Source organism: Lonchura striata, chromosome 9 (genome assembly GCF_050655825.1).
Source record: "Lonchura striata isolate lonStrDom1 chromosome 9, ASM5065582v1, whole genome shotgun sequence".
Classification (NCBI taxonomy): Eukaryota; Metazoa; Chordata; class Aves; order Passeriformes; family Estrildidae; genus Lonchura; species Lonchura striata.
This window is the reverse complement of record NC_140711.1, coordinates 4998661-5017753: the sequence shown is the minus strand read 5'-3', so window position 1 is coordinate 5017753 and position 19093 is coordinate 4998661. Positions and strand designations below refer to the sequence as shown.

General features: G+C 43.2%; 1 protein-coding gene across 1 annotated transcript in view; it reads right to left on the bottom strand.

Annotated features, from left to right (window-relative positions):
• Positions 1 to 8714: 8714 nt before the first annotated feature.
• Positions 8715 to 19093, bottom strand: part of HS6ST1 (heparan sulfate 6-O-sulfotransferase 1) — a 190488-nt gene continuing 180109 nt past the window's right edge. Inside the window, exon 2 of the mRNA XM_021538029.4 lies at positions 8715 to 15032. Coding sequence (XP_021393704.2) covers positions 14324 to 15032 — 709 coding nt within the window. The 3' untranslated portion in view covers positions 8715 to 14323. The remainder of the gene's footprint in view (positions 15033 to 19093) is intronic.

Sequence of the window (19093 nt, the reverse complement as noted above, 5' to 3'; positions counted from 1 at the left end):
ATAAAAATGTGCAAACAATCTATTTTTCTGCAGATTTACAATTGAAACTCTTGCTGCTGGGGCTGTCCTAATTTCTCAGTTTGATTTCTAGAGCCTTTCTGTTGGAGGTCTGGAGGTTGAGAATTTTAGACTTTCTGTGCTGACAGACTCTGACTCCCAGGAGAACATTGCATTTGACCCGAGGCTGTGGAGAAGGCTTCCAAAATTGATTGAGAGCACTGAAATTACACGTGTGTAATTTGATTAGAAGTGTGTAATATCACATGATAGAAAACTTGGAGTTTGGGTTTATAGAATATAATAATATATGAAACACCTCTCCAGCTCTCCCACAGCCATGCTGCCCTCTCGTACCCACATCCATAGGGGAGAGCTGCAGCCCACAGCTTCCTCAGGCTCCCACCTTCTCCTTCCTTCCCTTTCCTCAACTCTTCCTCCTGTTCTGCAGGGTATTCCAGCTTGTTTCCCTCCAACTGTTCCCTGGCACATCCCACCCCCTGCCCAGCCAACAGCATTCACCTTCCTTGAAGTCACTCAGGTCTCCTCCTGCCTTGCAGAAAAGCAACCCAAATTTTAAGAGTTGGTCCACAAGTTTCTTTCTACCAACTTACTAAAATCACACCATAATGTTTATAAAACAGATAGCTGGATTTGGGGTAATTGTCCAACTATGCTGTATCTGTTACCTTTCATTTCAGGATTTCAAAATTATGTAAAAATAAAATATTTAAATACCCACATTCTTCACCAGCCTTATAGGCTTTCCATCCTTAGGATATAGGAAATTCTCTGCTGCCTAAGGCTCTAAAAAAGCCTCCAAACCAAAGCCTCAACCCCCTCAATGAGAAAACCTCCAGCCAAATTGTTGCTGGCAGTAAAGTGAGAGGCAACGTTGCCTTTTTACAGCACACGTGTGCTCATTCCTCAAGCCTAGCTGGCCCTAGCAGCATTAAGGGGTCTGGAGATGCAAACTAAGAAAATGTTTTGGTTGTTACAGTGGGTCAGTGTTTCTGAACTGCACACAGGACAGGGAGATGAAGTGTTTGCAGACTTGAAAGGAAGATTTCTCTATGGAGAGCAGCTGCTACTCAAAGTTGATTTCCAGTTCCCTCAGACATCGCACCTTTTAGAAAAGATTCCATCTATAAAATGAAAATGCCCCTCCAATCCTACCAGAGCAAACAGCCCCGACAGAACCCTGGATCTAGCCAAGCAGTGCATCTGCTTGTTGGGAGTGGAGAATTTGCTGAGAGAATCTTTGCAGATTCTCAGTTGAGAATCTGCTGAGAATTTTAAACTTTCTCTGCTGAAAGGCACAGACCCTCAAGAGAATACTACACTTGACCTGAGGCTGTGGAGAAGGCTTTTAAAATTGAATTATAGAACTGGGATTGTGGGTGTGGAGTTTGAATAGAAGTGTGTCGCATCACATGGTGGAAAACTTAGAGGTTAAGGTTTCAGAAAAAAACCTTAAACCTCTATAAAACTTAGATGGAGGTTTTAGGGTGGAGGCTGGTCCTTCTTCTCCACGGGTTTGGGTGGTATTTTGTAATTGGACAGAAAAGTCCACATTGTGGGACACGAGGGATTAGTTATTGGGTTAAAGGTGAAAATAATCTAGGTGTCATTTCTTAATTGGATAATTTAACCTTAAAATACCTTGCAGAGAAAGGTCATACCAGATATTACTCCCAATACTTCAGCTCAGCTCTCCCAACAAAATCCAAGGGAAGTCCAGGCCATCCTCCTCCAGATTCTCCTGACAGCACAGAGAGCCCAACCTGTTCATGTACCCTTAGCATGGAGGAGTTTTACAAGTGGAAACTCCCAAAAGTATTTTTGGAGCAGCTCTGTGACTGGAGAAGAGACCCTAATATCTTCTATCTAGAGTGTCAATCAGACCTCATAATTTTCTGGGTCTAATTGACCATGAAAGTCTGTAGTAGTTGAAACTCCTGAAGCTGTTGTTTCAAATCTTTACTTCTGTGGAATAAAGTATAATCCTGGAAAGCTTTTACTCAAAGAAAATAAACTAGTATTTAAAAAACTTAAAAACTATAAAAACCCATAAAAACTTTACCTCATAACATGAGAAAGTTTTGAGAGAAGAGGCAGAACAGTCCATCAGGAGATAATAATAAATCCGACAAGGAATTGTAGGATTAATGACAGAACTTCACTATATTAGGAAAAATGACTAATTAACTTGTGATTCATGCACCTTAATGGAGCTTGAGAGCCCCATCAGTGTCATCAAATCATTGTCCCCTCAAAATCATGGCTCATTGCCTGCTCTGGAGATAAGGAAAGCATGATAGGGCAACCAGGCATTTAAACAGGATTACAGTAATATTAAGGAGTAATTCTGTAGTTTTACATGCCCCAAAGAGGCCAGTTTCAAAAATACTTTAAGGAAAATATTTTGAAGTTAGTAGCGTTCACATTTTGGAGGGACTAAATGTAAATTTGACAAGAGGCAGTTTTTATGAGACAAGGCTGCAGGTCCTTACAAGGCTGACAGTGAGAAGCTCCTTTCTCACCTTCCCACTAAAATCATGGATGATGCCAGAGCCCAGGGGTGAGGCAAAACCAATTCTCCTTCCCCAGGATCTGTGTTCCAGGGCCCTGAGGCAGGGGCTCACTGTGTTCTGTGGTTTTATGACACAACCAGGGCACATTTGATGAACAAATGCTACAACGCTTCAAAATAACACAATGAATGAAAACCTGCAGCATTTATTATATATCAAAACCCCAGACAAGAAAAGTATTTTTTGTGGTATTTTGTGGGTTTTTTTAACTTTTTTTTTTTTTTTTTAAATTTTAGAGTGAAGCTCTGCAGCGAGGGGAAACAACTGTTCTAAAACAAATGAAAATAAGCACATTGACCTCCTAGGTCAGTATTTTAAGCACATTTCTATGCAATTCTTTTTTACTACACCCCACCACTTAACAATATGAAGGACCTTAAATATGACAGGAAGAATAATTTGGCTCATGCTCAAGAATTAAATGGAAGCTGCCCGACGAGTCAGACATGCCTGTGGTTATCAAGGTGGCAGAGCTTGAGATGGGGTAAGGGAGAGGAGAGATGGGCAGTTAATCAAAGTGATCTTTCCATTTATTTTATCCTGGAGCATCATCTCTGCCAGCATGAGAGCTTTGGGTTCCACCCTACCCTTAAAACCTGGGACACAGTTTGGTGACTACCAGCTCATCTGTCTTTATCCCCTTATGTTCATCCTCTCCAACACTCACCTTCCAGATTTCCAGACAGTTCAGCATCATTTCAGTCACAGAAAACTGTGCCTTAATTTCTGAAAGTATGCAAGTGAATATATGGAAGTGCAGAAAGCATCAGACACCTTACAGGCAAAGTTATTCCCATGAGGTGTCTGTGCCAGTAAAATAGAAATAAAACATCAGTAGGAGAAGAAGGCTTGAGGGGAAAACACCACAGACAAGTCAAAAACAAATTTTGGAGGGTGAGAAACACACCTAAATGCTTTTAATGCACTGAAGGCTGTTTGGACTACCTAAGAAATGAATGACAGAGGCTGGAAGGAGCACACCACTTTCCACCTGCAACCTTCCCATCCAGGGAGAAAACTGCCTCACATCCTTTCACTGCCAGCCCAGACCTGCAGGCCTCCTTTACAAAGAATGAAGAAGGATGATGAAACAAATGGTTTTCACAAAGAAGCCACAGGAGAATTGGGAAAAAAAAAAATAACCCACAACCAAAAATGTGAGATAGTTAAAAAATTCCCAGACACAAAACAAACAAACAAAAAATAATATGCTGATGCGATTTATAATTCTAGTCCTGCCACAGATGTTACAGGCACTGTGAATTGCTAGTGCCTCTACTAATAGAGTTCTTTTCTGTTGTCAGGATGAGTAAAATATACAGAACTGCAAGAAGAGGCCTAGAGCAGAAAGGCCCTAACAAGCAGTTGCTAACAAATGGCAGATCACTTGATGAGGAGACAGAAAAGCCTGTTGGGTTGGCATGCCAGCAGAAATCTTTATTTATTGCTGTAATTGTTCCTCCCCACACTGTCCCTGCGGGCGCATGGTTTGATTTTTCTCGGGAAAGTCCTTAAATGTGCATATAAAAAAATCCAGACAGCAAGCACACATCTCCAGAGCTTGGCTGGCAGGCCAGCCCTGCTGGAGGACAACGCTGTCCCCAAAAAAGCCACAGCACAAAGCTCAGCTTGGCCAGAGGTTCTGTCCCCACGGCGTGTCCCTGTCCCTGCGCCTCCCTGGACAGGGCAGCCACAGCACTCCCCAGGACAGGGGCACGCAGCCCCCAAAATCCCCCTGAATTACTGAGATGCTGCCAAAAAGCCCCGTGCACGCCCTCAGCTTAAGCACTGTTTCCAAAAGGTGATGGGTGCTTTCTCTAAGGGCAGCACAAACAACCGAGGGCGAGGCCGTGCCCATGAGGGCCAGCACTGCAGCATTGCACTTTCCTTGGACAAGCTCTGCCAGGGGAGAGAAAACAACCAAATTCAGAATAAATGCCAGAAAACAACAGAATTCAGAATAAACACAAGAACACCTCTGCAGAAGAGCTGTGATGAAGGCTCCCTTGATATCATCAGCTAGGCTGCTCCTATCGGGTTTCTCCTCCAACAGGACCCCAGTCTCCATTTTCATCTCTAAAACAGCCAGATTTGGTAATTTTAGCTGCTTCAGAAGGCCAGACTGCCCTCAAAACAGAACACCACATACCCTTAAGTATTTGCATGACTTGGCACTGGAGCAAAAACCTAGCAAGCAGCAGATCCCTGAGTCCAGAAGGTTGCACACCTCTCCCAGCAGCAGCTTTCCAAGCCCCAGGGAGCAAAGCCTCCATTAAGGAACTCCAGCAGCAGCATGGCTTTAGCATTTCCAGTAATACAAAAGGAATGATCATTCACTAACCCAGTAAAATGTAAAAGCCCACATGAAGTTGTGGCTAATTGGGTTCAGTTTATAAATTCTCACTTATCATGTGTTCTTTTCTTTCCTTCATATCAAATATTTTGATGCTAAGTAGAAATCAGTCCTGATGGGGCTGCTGTGGTATGCAAAACATCTGAGCATTCACCAATCTGGCTGTGAGCTCTCGTTCAGAAAACAATGTCTGGCACTAATAACCCAATCCCACAGAAAGGGCTCTACAGGAAAGTTATTTACCATCTCACAGAGGCTGTATGATTTATATGTGTTGTCACTGCCTGTGCCAGAAAGTTGATGAGTGATTACCACATATTCATTTGAGGATCAGGTACCCAGCCTGAATTAACTAGATTAGGCCATGTGGAATTTCTTTCCCATTTACAGCACAACTGAGTATAACATTTGGTTCAAGTCAATAAGAAAGTTTTAAATAGAATCCAGTAATAACCAGAGTATGTTAAAGTCACTTGAATTAAATGCTTATTATTTATCACTATTACTCATTCATTGCACAAACATCTGGACTCCAATCTGATAGAATATATTAATAGGGAAGGACAAAATAAAGATATAAATAAGACCTAGTTCATCAAACATTTGCAAAGCACTGCTACCCCTCATCCATCCTCAGCTCCTAGAGGATAGGTATTCAACTTTTCCATTGTGCTGTTGGCTGAATGTTGATTAAAAAAAGCATCTCAGTTCTGCAGCTCCTTGTGCAAAGGCCACAAGAATCCTTTCTGAGGTACTGCATGCCCTCCTCTGGGGACAAACCTTCTGTGAAGCAGGAATAGCAGTGGGCCAGAGTAAGGCAGGGACATGAAAGCACTCAGGAGTAAAAAAAGCTTATCAGAAGAGCATCACCAAAAGAGAGAAATGAGTAAATTCACATTGGACAAAGCATTTCTAAGCCCTAACAAACAGTATCACATACAAAAACTCCTGCTTGTGCTACAGCATGGTCTGACCAACAAATAGGGACTTATTTTAGGCTTAGAGATGCTTGCAAAATCTGAACATGCATGGTCTCTTTTCCAAGCCACTTACTTCCCAGATCAATTAAAGCAGCCAGGGCCTTGCTAGAGCAGCTTTCCCCCCTTTAACCTCTGATGGCTTTAAGATATACAGCAATAATCTATTAAATGCTGTTCAATTAGTGAATATTTCATTGACTACACCCCCTTTATTTGAAGTTTATGAAATAACTGCTATAGTAAAACTTAAACTCCTTTACGGTGAAGCCCACAATATATTCCTTTGAGTTTATGTACAAATGTGCCTTGGTTTTCCCCTGCAGCAAAGAGGGGAGCTGTGCCCAAAACAGCCATTTGTGTTGGAAATTTGAACATTTCCAACTGCAGAAAGCCCATAATTTTATTTTATCCGTGTATAAGTTTATTTACATCCCTACTCCAAGTGCTACTGAAGTACTACATCACAGTGTTAGAAACTGCAAGGCCTGGGACTCTCCTGAAATCTGATCATTTTTGCAAAATCCACAGAAACATGCAGTCACCACTAGATATACATTTAATATGCAAGGACCTATGTCCCTCTTTCTGCTCTGTGACAACAAAGAAATTCAGCATTACAAGGACCCACACATGGATCCTCAGAAAGGCAAAAAGGAAACGTGCATGAGCCAAAAGATCAATGTGGGAAAACTTTGGCATTATAGTGCTAAAGCAGATTTGCTTTGGCTTTCCTTGTCATCTAGACAGTGACAAGATAGGGGTTAGTGAAGATTTAAAAGAGCTCTGTGTGAGTTTGTACAGAGCAGCCTCTGACAAGATCTCAGCACCACCTCCTCTGATAGAGGCAGGATCAGCTTTTCCATTCAGGAGGAGCAGGCTGCTGTCACCTGGGGCAGCAGAACAGCCAGGGGCTGTCTATGGTTAGGGTGAGAAGAAATCCTCCTTTGCAGGGTGCAAAGCAGGGCACTTGCCAACTAACCTGAGGCAGCACATCTCCCAGAGGCAGTGCTGGAGAGTGTAAAATCACCAGCTAGAACAGAAACATTTTGGACACAAGAATAAAGAAACTGAGTAGTCATCAGTGTAACCAGGAAAAAAACCCCAAAACTCTGGAGGTTCTTCTGTCAGCAAATTCTCAGCTTCTTTTAACTCTCCTTCAAGCATCCATTCTGCTCCTTTGCCCTTCTGCAACAGCAGAAGCTCCCACCTACCAGCTAGCTATCCTCCCTCCCTCCTCTCCTTTTCCTGGAGGCTCCTAGCATGGAGAGCAAGAACCATTTTAAATCTGGTGTAGGAACACCACGTACAAATTAAAACATTTTACCTGCCCAGACTTCTTGTGGCAGAGCATCCTCATGGCTTTTGGAGAGGTTGAGGAGACAAAAAGCACCTTGAGACAGGGACAGCAGGGCTCCTACCCACACAACAAGCTGTGCCTGCAGCTTGGCTTGGTCCAGAGCAATTCCTCCTGCAGCTCAGCAGGACACGAGAGCTCCTGGGCAGTGGCACCAGCACAGCCAGAGGCTGACCCAAGGGCTTTGTCCCCTCCCCTCACAGCTGAGCCCCCTTGGGGTCTCAGGTGCCCCCCTCGAGTCAAGGGGTTCAGTTAGAAATGCAGTTAGCAAAGATCCTACACTGTGATTAGAGCTTAACAAGGAAGCTAATTGATACCAGGTGTATCAATACCACCTGCTATCAATTAGTGGATAACTGAAAGAAGGTGGGGAAAAGAATGACAGGTGATACATGAAGTATGTGAGTGCAGGAGCCATAAATACCACGGGGCTCTAAGAAAGACAGGAGGTTTGGACTGTGACCAGCAGGAGCCCTGCCAGCTTGACACAGGTGAGGAGTTTACCACGAGGAAGAGGCCTTACTTCCTCCCCAGAAGCCACTGACCAATTAAAGGGGACAATTGTGCAGCTGTAATGGATATTCAGCTAATTATGAGGTGAGGGCTAATGTTTATTTAAGAAGCATCATTGAATCAGTCCTGGAAACCACCTGAATATGTAAAACCTTGGATAAATGGAGCAGGAGTTTGTGTTTTTACATGTCTTTGAGCAGTTACTCCCCATGTGTCCAGTGCTGTAATTAATAAATATAACCCCTTTCAACTTTAATTAGTTAAAGAGTTGTCTGTGCTTCACTCTCACACCATCCCTTACCTGAGCCCTCCAGCAGCACCTGCACAGCCCCTCCCTCCAAGCGGGAGCTGCAGGATGCTTTGGTAAAATCACAGCTCTGTTACTCACTACACTGCACAAATACCTTGCTGTTCTCACTTGGGATGCTGTGAAACTCTTTTATCATCAGCCTCTTACCCCTAACTCACTTTCACTGTGCAAAACAGGACATGGCTCAGCCCAGTAACTGCAGAACGTTTTCACACAACAAAGAACTTCTGAGCATGAAACAAACAAAAATCTATTAATTATTCCACAGTATTTGGTGTAACAACCTCTATTTATTGCCTGCAAATGTGCTCTTTGCAGTGCCTCTGAAAAAGAAAACTAAGAACACTGTACAGTATCAAAGGTAATTTTTAAAAGATGACAGGTTCCATGAGGTTTAAGGGCTTTTTGCAATGTTGGCTCAAATGTAACAATAGGAACCAACAGATTGTGGTTTCTGCTTGAGTATTTCTTGTCCAGGAGTCTGTTTTTGTAGCAGAAAATAAATATTCTCCGTCAACTGCACTGGCAGCTTTATCTCTCTGTAATAAACAGGCAAGACATATTACACTGAAACAGACTCAAAGGCCAATGCAAGGACAACACACACAACAGATACTCAATTTTAGGGTTTATTTCATCTGCTAACATTCATCCTTGATCTAGACAAAAACAATTAGATGATTTTTTAAAATTTTATTTTTCTTGTGGAAGAAAAAACCTTTTAACACTTTTTGTAAGATGCTATAAATAAATATATAAAGCTTTAAGTGTTACTTGGCTCAAGTTAAAACAGTTGCCATTTATTTTTTGTTGGTTTTAAGTTCCTGAAGTGGGGGGGAAAGTGCAAACCATACACATTCAGCCCAATAGGATGAGTCCAGCCACAATCACTTTCAGAGAGGCTGAATCTGTTTGATCTACAATATAGAGGATGGAAGGCAGGTGTGGGGACAGTTGTATTTTTTACCCTCAGTCACACAACTCCTAGAGGAACCGAGTTCCTTGGTAAGTAAAGCACTCAAGAAAGGGGAGAGGAAGAAAAAGAGAATCCTGCCTGCATTGCCCATTCCCTGCTCTGTGCAGACTGTGCAGCAGAGAGGAAAGAACACAATACAGGCAAAGTCCCAGATGAATGCAAATGACAGTGAAAACCAAAATGAGATAGCTGTAGGGATGGTGAGAAATCCTCTGCCTGTTGTGTGTTTGACTGGCAGACTACACATAAAAACACAGCAACTTCACATTGAGAGAGGATGGGGATTTTTGTCTTCTCCTTATGGAAAAAAAAGAAAAAGATTAAAAGGGGCAATAAAAATAAGTTAAATTATATTCCAATATGTACAAAACAAATCATGCTCAGTAAACCTTTTGAATATAAAATTATTCATTATAGTACAACTCTCTCAATCCAGTCTCTAGAACTGACATGTGGGGGAACTGAACAGGGAGGGGGAATCGTGGGGCTCTGAGGAGACAGACTCATATGCAAATCTGTTTCTTTTTTCAGCTTGCATTACAGGCTAGGAATAACAGAGCTGGGACAACACAAGCTTTAACACCCTGTGCTCACCAGGGCTGCATTCACCCTGGCAGAGCTCCTGTGGATGGGGTAGAAGAAGCAGGCATGGATAGCTGGGACTGTGTACCCTGGCTGACCTGAGCTGCTGCTCACTGACCTGTGCTGCAAAGGCTTGGAAGGCTCCAGATCAGGCAGTGAATGCCACACTCACCTCTGCCTCTGGAACACGAGCTGCTAGTGTCAGTGGAAGTGAAAAGAAGAATCAAAAGAGAACACAGCCAGCCCTGTGATTTGAGTCCAGCAGACAGTGTCAGCTGCATGCCAAGCTCTGGCTCAGGGAATACAGCATTAAGCACAGGCTGGGTGATGAATTCCTGCACTGCTATCCCTTTTTGTGCTGACTGGAGAAGCCTGTAGGATAGGAGGGGGTCTGGGGAACTCTGAACACCAGTGAGACACTAGAGATGCTTTTAACCCCAACTATGAGCCTCGGCCAGGCTCTGTGCTGTGATGCTATCATCACCTTCTGGAGCTGCCCACTGCTCCCTGTGAAGTGACTTGACTGGCTCAGAGGGAAAACTTCCTAATTGTGTGGCCACTGGGGAGTCCTCCTGCCTTGGTCACACTCTCAGCAACTGTACTGCTCTTTTCTGCTCTAAGAGGAAGCCCTGGGAGAGAGGATTCAAAACCTTATTGGGATCTTTCTTATGCTGCTTCAATTGTCATCCCAGTTTTGTAAGCAAGTAAGGGACTGTGGGGTGCAAAAACACCAAGTGCTCCTCATTTATTCCAAAATGTTGGACATAAAGGAAGAAATCCAGACAAGCCAGAGATTCACACTGATCCTTTGCTGACTTTTTTTTTTTGTTTGTTTGTTTATGACTTTGAACCCTGTGACAGCCTGGGCTGGCAACCTTACCAGTCAATCCTGCATTTTGTAACCTGGATAGGGTACAAGGTGGCACCTGACTGTCTGGAAAACTTTGGATGAGTCAAACTCCTTCAACAAAGTTAACTAGGATGAGACAAACCAGCAATAAAATGTTTTCTTCAGCAAGAACACCTACCAAAGCAGTGATGTTTACACTGTTTAGGTGACTAAAAGCAAATTGACTTCTTAGCCCTAAGAAGTCACAAAGTCCCTAAGAGAGAAGTCCAATCTAGCACCTGCCTGCACTGCTCCCAGCACTCTCCTAACCTGACCTGGATCATGATGCACTGACAGACCCCCTGAAAAAAATCACTTCATGTACTGAAGAAACTCTTGGTGTGTCTGGAAGTCACAGGAAAAACATTTTGGAAGAAAGGAGCAGATACTATCTGGCCACTAGTGCCAGAGTGCCTTAAAGCTGTTGTTCTCCATTCACTTTAAAACTACACACACACACTTTTCATGTTATTGTAGCATCAAAATATCAGTCCTAAAAAGAACAGAACAGTACCACTTCAAAGTATGGTACATATAAATCACAAAAAACTACATTCACATTATGTTAAAAAAGTTCCTTTGCACCCACTGAAGGAAGAAGACAGTGCCAGTTATGTCCTGCAACCCACGTTCTGGTGCACAGCACTTAAAATAAATTAACAGCCAGAAGCAGAGCAGCACAGCAGCCAGGGTGAGGGATGGCTTTGGGGTGATTCTGTTCATTTCTATTACTCAGAATCTGTTTCAAAGTGCCCTATACTTCTCATACCTTGGAGTACCCTTTTAGAGTCTGTGAATTCATTACTCCCAGTGTAGAGGTGGAGAAACTGAGGCATTTGCATGAGTGCAGGATTTAAATCTAGAAACTTCTGCCTCCGTACTGAGGTCAGCCTTCCTTTTGTGGTTGAAATGAAACTGTTAATAAAGACAGTTTTCAATATAATTTAGGGTTTTTTGCTTATTACTGCAATCCATTACAAAGAAAATGTTGGAGCAAGGTCTTCTACTGACATGCTTCTAAGGGCAGAGGCAGCTTCTGATTTAGACAACCCTGCAGAGAGATTCATTAACATCCAGCTGGTTACTCAGAGCCTGTAACACAGGAACAGCTCAGGCAGACACAGCCTAATCACAACACTGGTCTGAGTCCCACAGTCCCAGCAGTGAGACACAAACAGGGATTAGCTGCAGGAACCCCTTGTGTGTTATGGATCCACGACACAGGACACACCCTGAAAAGCTTTTGGGGAAAGGTGGAAACTGTGCATGTGGAACAGTTGCTTTTCGTATCTCATGTGCTGGTTTTGTGGGTTAACAGCCTGCAAAGTTGCATTTTGAAAGTACAAATGTTTCCTGTAGTTACGGCAAAATGCAAAAGTGTGGCAACCAGCAAGCACAGCTTCTCCCAGTCTTGGAATTCAGAGATGGACAAGTGGACTTGTAATACCTTCTCTTCCCCCAAGCCAGCCACCAAATACTGCTTCATTTTGCTTCCCAATTTTCACCCAGGAGGAAATGCCTATGGCCAGGCTACACATTTCTGGGAACAGGAGCCATTCTGTGGCAGAAGCACTGGCACAGAAGCCATGGACAGCACCAGCACATACTGGTACCACAAATGTGTGGTGAGAGTGTCCTGCTGTGCCTGCTGACAGGTGAGTGTGTGCTTGTGCACTTGGCAGCAGCAGGATCAGACTTGACCAAAATCCACCTGACATCAGCAGGAAACACATCCTGTGACCCTGGGGGACTTTGGCTCAGGGTTGTAACAGAATGTGTTTGAGCCTTAAGTGCTCTTTTTGTTTTCTCAAGTTTTTAGCTGCCTTTATTCTTCAGGAGAAAAATGTCTCCCAAAGCAAGGTGTATCCCATCTTTGCAAAACTCAGTCTGAACTTGAAACTGCTGGAAACAGCACACAGAGGCAGAGAAAGGATTAAAATCCAACCCAAGCAGCACATCACTGGATTTGTGTGATGGGAAAGGGATGCTGTAAAAATGACATGCTAAAGTTGAATGCATCAGCTCTCTGCCTCTCCTCCAGTGATTTCAATAGCATATTTGATTTGCAGTTAACATGGCCTTTGAAAATCAAAATCATATTCCATTTGGTTCAGAGTTTACCCTAAACAATAGCTGGTTCAGGTCTTACAGGCTGAGAAATAACAGAGTGAGACATGAACCAGGCAAAAACTGCCTCATTTCCATGCTTCCAGCCAAACAAAGAAGTGCTTGCAACAGCAAAAAAGTAAGCCATATTTTAATTTGGTGAGTGGAAAGAGGAATTAGAGAAGTCATTGTTGTTCTATGACTCAAAAGTCAGTAAGCAGAACCTGGTTAGACTGTCCCCACACTGGAGGATTAAACTTACATGAGGCCCTAAAAAACAGCATTGAAAGAGTTCTGCTTTGAGAGTGGTCTGAGACTAAAAAAACACTATCCATGATTCTCCTTTCCAGTTTTATGAACACAGCTTGTTCATTTAAAGTAAGGGCTGCAGAACAGGCACCCAGCCAAAAGACAATGTGCACTGTCTCATAATTAATTCAGACCCACAGTCAGAAATTTTCACAGCTCTGGAAGAGAGCCCCATCCTGTTCCCACTTGTATCAGTTCTAGTGACTTCACTGGAAGCAGGCTGATGCCCATTACCTCTTGATAAAAGCAAGTAAAAATAACTGAAATAATACAGCTTGGGAAGGTCTGTATGCTTATTCTGGGTCAGTATTTCACATAGCAACAGACAAAACAAAATCACCCCCTTGTCACAGTCCCATTAGTGATTTATCCATTGCAGGGTCTGAATTTTGTGCGGATTTATGAAGGAGTAATTAAATTTTTCTTCCTTTTTTTTTTTTTTTTTGGTAGTATGTAGGATATGGTTTTCGTGTGCTGTCAACACACAATACTGATAGTGGTTGAATAGTAGTGGTGTAAGCTGACAGGACAACAAGTGAATGCAGGTTTGAGTCTATGGTTGGCTTTTAACTTGTTTTGGGACCTGGCTGGGAAACAAATCTGGGTGTTTTGTGTATGAATTCCTTATTATTTTTGTGATGGAGCTGCATATGTATATGTGATACCAGTGCAATGAATCAGAACCACTGTGCTAAGTATATTTCCCAGGCCATAGTCAATTTGCTTTAATGTTTCTCATCCTCTGACTGTTTTTTTTTCTTTTCTTTTTTTTTCTGGTGCTCTACTTTCTGGCAGTGGCTGCCAGCTGAAATGCTGTTACTGCCTGTGTGCTCAGATCCCAGCCTGACAGGATGGCCCATCCTCAACTTAGTCACCATTATCAGTTACTGACAAACAGTGCAATTCCCATCCCACCTCCCCCACAAAAAAAGCCCTCTGTTTCCTTGTTTTTAAATTATGTATCTTTAGATCATTAGGCTCAGGGGATAAACAGATTTTTAAAAATCCTGCTTCTGCCATTTGTGTTAAAATCATGAGGATAAGAAACATTCTGTATTTGGCCTCATGCGTGGGTAATTGCATTTGTGCATTTTTTTATCTCTGCATTAGAATGTTGACCCTTTTTTTATTTTTATGTATTTATTGTTTTTTTTTAAGAATCTCATCGGTCTTGTAAGAAACAGTAAAAAGACCCTATGCTTAAGGAAGCAATCTATCTTCTGTTTTACAGACTTGTTTTTAAATAAAATATTTTTTGTCAGGTTTTTTTTTTTGTTTTTGTTTTTTTTTTGTAATTTTTACTTCCACGATCTCTTATATGGAAACCCTAGAATATCATTAATATAAAAGTCTGCCTAGGCTACCACTTCTCTATAATATGGCTCATGTAGTCCTCGGTGGGCAAACGTCCTTGCTCTTCGGTCTCTTCCTTGGGAAGGGCTTCGTTGGACCGGTGGAGGAGCCTCTCCTCCCGGTTCTTTATCCTCTGCTCCATCCTCTCCAGCTGCCGCTTGTACTGGTAGCGCTGCTGGAAGAGGTCCTTTGCATAGTCATAGAGCTGCATGTCCAAGTCATTGAGCTCCTCGATCCTGCGGATGGTGTCGTTGTCCACCTCCACCCCGCCCGCCCGCGTGCTGTTGTACTGCATGAAGGGCCGGATGAACTTCAGGTTGAAAGTTCTCTCAAACAGGTACTGAGTCTTTCTCTGGAACTCTGTCAGGCCGAAGAAGGCCATGTCTCTGAGGTTTTTTTTGGCGCTCTCCAGCAGGATCTGCGCTCGCTTGTTCTCTGGGATGAAGGACATGTTGTAGCAGCCCACCAGGCTCAAGTCAGCCAACATCCTCACCTGGCGGTTGTTGGCCAGGTTGTACGGGCAATCCATGAACTCCTGCAGCGTGCAGCCCGACCAGTCCGTGCCCTCGTAGCACGAGGGCAGCTCCTCAGGAGTTGGTGTCCTGCCATCACACATGTGCAAGGATGTCTTCCAAGTAGCTCCTCGTTGGACGTGACGCCATTCGCTGAGGTAACGAGATACGGGGTCTCTCAGCAGCGTGATGTAGTAAAATTTTCTACAAGAAGAAGAGAAAACAGCATAAATATGCTGCTAGCAATGGGACAGATGCTTGGCAGGCAGAGAGCTAGAGCAGACAGCAAAAAACTGAGAGTAAATCAACATCACATCATCCACCCCACTGTACTTGTGGGTAGTTTTTTTCTTGCAATATCTCATGCAAAGCCATTTGTGCAATTTAGACCCGTGTTTCTCATTTTAGCCTTGCCAAGCAATAGCACCTTCATCAGGATGTCCATTCCCAGCAACAGACTATAAAGTCAGAGCAAATCACCAGGACTGAACCTGTTCATTGACTTCAGAGAGCAACTGTGGCTCCTGGCACTGCCTGGCCTTTCCCACCAAGCACCGTGTGCCTGCTGTGCCAGCCAGGACCTGCTCTGAAGGACAGCCCAGCTCTGTCTGTGAGCTGGGCCTGTCACCTCCACTCCACGCAGATGCTGACCAGGACATCCTCTGCTGGATTGATTTGGCTGCCGAGCTGAAATCTGGGAGTCTGCAGTGAGTAGCAGGATAAAACCACAGGAACATCAATGAAGAACAATGGGAAATCAGGTATACAATATGCTTTGCAGAAAGAGAAGGCTGAGCTGACAACCAGCAATAATTTATTCCTATTTCAGTCAACCTGGCATTAAATCAAACAAACTTCAGACACACTTTTGACACGAGACTAAATAGAAGACAGCCAGGAAGAACACACATAATGACACGGGGCGTTCTTGCTGTTCTAAGTACAATGAAGTCCTCAACAATACAAGCTGTCCCCAGAACTGAAAACATGACAGCTGTCTCTTACAGAGACCCTCTGGCTTCAGCCCATGAAGTTCTGGGATTGACAGAGATGGCAGTGTGCAACAGCCCTCTCCACACAGAGGGAAATGGGCTTTTCTTCCCTAACTGCCAGCAGCACGGGACTGAGGTGTCTTTGTGTTTCCAGGAGGAGGAAATACCTTCTCTAGTTCCTAAAGCTGGCATGTGCTTGCAGGGCATGGGGCTGTGACACTGAGCACACATGGAAGCATCTGGCTTTGGCAGGCAACACACACATGCAGCTGGGAGTGCTCCACACAAGGGTGGTGGAGGATTCATGTCCCCATCAGAAATGCATCTTCAGAATGCTGCTAGAACTCACTGCCTGGCCAGCACTGTCCAGGGACACCGAATGGAATGGCCACTGAGATGGCAGTGAACAGTTTTTTGAGGAAAAAAACATGGAAGTATTCTGTCTGATCCAATTTTAACAGACCCTTGTTTTGCTAGCACTTTCAGTATTATTCTTCCTATTAATAACTTAAATTCCTGCAATAAGAGCAATTTAGTTTTAAAATAATACATCAAAGCCATTGCCCAGGAAGTCTCATATTAAGTAATGTTTGCTTTCCTAATTCATTATAAACCTGCTGAAGGGCTGTTCCAAAGCCCTTCAATTTTGGTCTTTCCAACAATGGCAGCGGATGTCCACTGCAGCTCCAATTCCTCTCCAGCTTTCTGCCCTCATAACTAGGGCTGGTACAGACATTTGTTATTTTTGGAAACTATTCCATCTCTTTTCAATAGCAGGAGTATCTCACTGTCTAGTAACACTGTCCAGTACTGTCTGTGTACAGGGACAGGGAGAGAAAGGGGAGCAGACATTTTCTTTTAAAGACTTAAAAAAGCCTACCTCTTTTTCCTTCCTTTACCTGGCAGCCTTTAGTGACTCCACTACCCTGGTACTGAGAGGCAGGCATAATTTACACAGACTGAGCTAAGAAACCTCCAATAGATGGGATAAAATACAGCACTGGAAAGAAAAGGAAAGCAGTGATGAATGCCAGATGTTCAATGACAGACAGTGGTGCTAAACACTATCAGCAGTTTTTGACTTGTGAACTGCAGTGGATTTTTATTTTCACTGATGTAATCCAAAGGTTGCATTTTTCACTGAGCAGGTCGAAGCCATTTATTATTTTGTGGCTACAGAAGCAACTAGAAGGTTGCTTCTCCCTGATCCCTAAGATTAGGGACTCTTTTTGTGTGTGAGGTAACCACAGACAAAGGAGGAGCTGATTCCTGTCCAAACATGCCACCTATACAAGTATGGATAGGGAAAAAAAAAGAACTGGTATCTGCATTTGGCAGACAGGGGAACCACAAATATTAAATGATGTGCATAAAGTCAAATAGAAGTGGCAGAGTTGGCATGAATCTGATTCCTGCAAGGCTGAGTCCAGCTTATCTTCTCTCTGTGTCTCTGTTTAAAGTTTAGGAGACTGTTAGTAAATCAGATTAATAAATATCATGCAAAGCTTCTGGAGTCCACTGAAACAGATACATTGAACAGGACATGGATTGGAGAAAGTTTAAGGAACAAGAACTTTTCTTCACACCTGCACTATAAGAGCTATTACATTACCTTAGTTGATGTAATACCCTGATAAATATTTTACCATGAGTGATCTTTCTCAGAGATTCATCTCAATGAATAAAAAGCATAGGAAATAGGTTACAATTTTAGAAATTCTACTGAATTCAATTTGCCCCTTTCCAGGTCTATCACACAGAAGAGTGCTTGAAGGAAAGAGTTCCCCTCCTAACACAGAAATCAGATTCATCTTTGGAAACTGGAACCAGGCCCCTGGAAGTACTTAAGGAAGATGCCCCAATGGGGCATAAATAAAATAAAATAAAATAAAAATTTAAAAAACCCCAAAACCTCAAGCAAACAAACAAACAAACAAACAAAAAAGCCAAACCCCAAGAACAAAAAATCCATAACAAAATAAAAAAAAAAACAACCCACCAAACAACAACCCTAACAAACAAAACTAAGCAGAGACTTTAAAACAAAAGAACAGTTTTAACTGCCTAAGTTGAGATGCACCATTGACATAGTGAAAGTCATGCTCCCAAGTCATGCTTGTGTTTAGCTTTCTAGAAAGGTGTTGGTTTCTGAAGAGCAGATTCCCTCAGCCCTCAGGTATGTGAGCAGTACACCTTCCAAGGGACTGTGACCTCAGGAGCCACAGGGGTGAGCCACTTGGGTATTGCAGGGATGACTGTGCAAGTGTTCACTTGAGGAACTTACTGAAGTTTCTGTTCTTGAAGTATAACTTGGGATTGCCTTTAAGTTTAGAGAAAAATTAGGTAACTGTAAATCATTGTCCATGAGCAGTCAGCAAGCTGGGAACTCTGTTCCAGCATGGCTAGAACACAGGCAATGCCACTCTTTAACAGTGGCTTGAAATCCATGAGGAACCACATGACTAGTACCTTTTTTTTTGTCATCAGAGATAAAATAAACCCATAAAACCCATGCAGCTGTGAGTGCCCTTCATTCAGCATGGTGCCCCAGACAGCCACTTAACTTTAGTGTTCCTAAAGGCTCATTTCAGAAGTGTGGTCTTCTCCTAGCCCAGATGGTTCCACTCAATCGTGCCTCATAAAAAAGCCCCACTTTGGTCATGCAGTGTCATATCTCACTGGCCTTTCTGGACTTAATGAGCTTGAGCAAGACAAATGGACACTGGAGTTAGTAAGATTTTTCCTCCCATGTGAAGCTGAGCAGAACAGCATTACTGCTCTTGGAGGACCCCTTCTACACACCCACGGGGCTGTGATCCCCAGGGGCACAAGGACAAGACAAAGTCACACCTCTGCCTTTCCTTGCATTGCTGCTCCTGGCAGTCCCAACATGGAAATCCACCTGAAAATCCACCTCTGAGGCATTTGCAGAGCTCACCTCAGACCTGCATGCAAGCTGCACAGTGCCCAAGGAAAGAATCCCTGGCATATTTATTAAACAGAACAAAGGAATGGTTTTGATCAACCCTGTACCTGAACTGAAGTTTCAGGAAGAACAAAATCCAGCATCAGAAAGGAAGGCCAACCTTGTGGTCATAATACACAAATGAATTCAGGAAACTTCACTTTAAGTGCCCATTCTGTCAAAATTAGCCCATTTGCCCCAGACAAATCTCTCTCTCCCTGCCTGTTTCCCATGTGTGAAGGGCTGACAATGTCTCCTTTGTCTGTTTTGAAAATTGAAAACATAACATCTTTTGGAGCAGGAGCTGT